This window comes from Camelina sativa, chromosome 12 (assembly GCF_000633955.1).
Source record: "Camelina sativa cultivar DH55 chromosome 12, Cs, whole genome shotgun sequence".
NCBI lineage: Eukaryota > Viridiplantae > Streptophyta > Magnoliopsida > Brassicales > Brassicaceae > Camelina > Camelina sativa.
The window spans coordinates 2,510,591-2,512,675 of record NC_025696.1 but is presented as its reverse complement, the minus strand read 5'-3'; the positions used below and the strand labels follow the sequence as shown (position 1 = coordinate 2,512,675).

Here is a 2,085-nt window from a genome sequence, read left to right as displayed (position 1 = left end):
CTGTTGAGTCGTGCTTGTTCCACCAAGATCTTTCGTCCTGCAGTTTCCTTCAGCGATGACCTTTTTCACTGCTGTTTCAAGCCGGTCAGCAAATGACGGGAACTGAAGGTGTCTAAGCATCATCGCTGATGAGAGAAGCAATGCCACTGGGTTTGCTTTGTTTTCCAATACTATCTTGTCTTTCCCAACATTTCCTGCTGATGCACCTTGCTCAAATACTGCATGGTCAGCCCCAACATTTCCTGTTTTTGTATTTAATGTCGCAGATTTAGAATCATTCTTTATCCAGTAAATGTATATAGCTAGAGGGCGTAATGAGATTATCAATACAAGATGTTTTTACCTCCAGGCATGACTCCTGTCCCTCCAGCAATACCAGCAGCAGTGTTTGCAACTAAATTCCCATAGAGATTGGGTGTTACCTGCAAAACATTTTATAAACTGTCGTTATAAAAGGGGGAACAAAAAAGCCAAAGGAAACTAGTACATACAGTAATGAGAGAGAACACAACAAGATAAGGTTAATAGCAACAGCGAAAGCTACTGCCCTAAGGAACAATAACTAATGCGAGTCGAAGTTGAGCTCAGCATTTAGCACTTGTATAGTCATGCTAAGTTGGATCTTATCTAAAACAAAGAGCTAGAAGCTAGGAACATAAACGAAGAAACAGGTTGTTTAATTAACTGAGAACTAGCTTTGTCCTCAACTTATCTTCAGCAGAGCAAAGAAGTAATAATAAATAGACAAGGCCACAGAAGTACACTTTAAAAGATTCCCAGATATGCAAATGGCGAGAATAGATTAATTAGAATGTGGCAATACAGTACCAGTCACATTCCAATATGCAAATGGGGCAATTAACTAGTATATGGGAACACAACATCAGTCTCATACCAATAAGATAATATGACCGTAAAACAGGTAAACTACAGAGATAAATAGCTAATGGATAGCTGGCAAAATTCATATTGTATATAAATCCGAAACATACCATGACATCGAATTGCTCTGGTTTCGCTACAAGTTGCATACAGCAGTTATCAACAATGATTTCATTGTAAGTGATGCTCGGATATTTTTTAGCAACCTCCCGACAAGATTCCAAGAACAAACCATCCGCAAGTTTCATAATGTTAGCCTTATGCACCGCTGTAACTTTCTTCCTGTTGTTGAGGTAAGCATACTCAAAAGCATACTTTGCAATACGCTCTGAACAGAACTTCGTGATCACCTAGCAGAAGAATAGGATCAGAACAATCACACATTGTATAAAAAGACCATTTGCAAACAAAGATAACAAGCTACATGCATCTGCAGATATACACAAAAAAAAGTATACTCACACAACACAATAGTGAAAAGCAACTAGCTTATGTGAAACCACACTAACAAGAAATAGGAATAATCATAGGCTTCATAGCTAGCTAGTCCACATGTCAGATCAATCTAATCTTGATGAGATATACAAAAGTTCACCTAAAACGCTAATCTCTAAGCTCAGATTCCACAAAATTCATTTTCATAAGGCCATAATCCAAAAGAAGACTAAACGAAGAGTCGGAATTCTCACCTTAAGGCTCTCGACGACACCAGGAACAACCTCATGCTCAAGCCCCGCATACTCACCTTCAGTGTTCTCTCTGATGACAACGATATCAACATTTTCATGGCGAGTAGGCAAACCAGGCAAATTGAAACAGTTGACCAGAGACGCAAAGAGGTCAAGCTCTTTCCTAAGCTGCACGTTAAGCGAACTCACACCACCACCGACAGGAGTCTTAAGCCCACCTTTCAAACAAACCTTATTCTTCCTGATCGACTCCATCACTTCCGGCGGCATACGGCTCATTTCTCCGTGAACATCGTACTTCTCGAAGAAGATCGGAGCGTGCATCGCTTCCATCACCTGCTCCACCGCGTTCGTCACCAGAGGACCGATTCCATCTCCAGGAATCAGCGTCACTGCGCGTGGTGCTCCGTCACCGGGTCTAGGCATGTAAGTCACCGATCGGGTCTGGATACCCGATCCATTCGCGTTTCTAGCGAGATTCTTGAGTAGAGTTAGCGATCGGCGAGACATTTTT

At 41.3% G+C, this 2,085-nt stretch overlaps 1 protein-coding gene across 3 annotated transcripts in view; it reads right to left on the bottom strand.

The window, feature by feature from the left end:
• LOC104729679 (isocitrate dehydrogenase [NAD] regulatory subunit 1, mitochondrial-like) overlaps positions 1-2,085 on the bottom strand; it is a 4,906-nt gene that overhangs the window by 1,521 nt on the left and 1,300 nt on the right. Inside the window, exons 2-5 of one of the 3 annotated variants that reach the window (XM_010448650.2) lie at positions 1,572-2,023; positions 993-1,232; positions 344-422; positions 28-242 (exon numbers count right to left, since the gene is read on the bottom strand). In XM_010448650.2, coding sequence (XP_010446952.1) covers positions 28-242; positions 344-422; positions 993-1,232; positions 1,572-2,023 — 986 coding nt within the window. Of the gene's footprint in view, positions 1-27; positions 243-343; positions 423-992; positions 1,233-1,571; positions 2,082-2,085 lie in introns of those variants that run through there. The other 2 variants (XM_019234169.1, XM_010448651.1) reach the window with 2 other exon arrangements.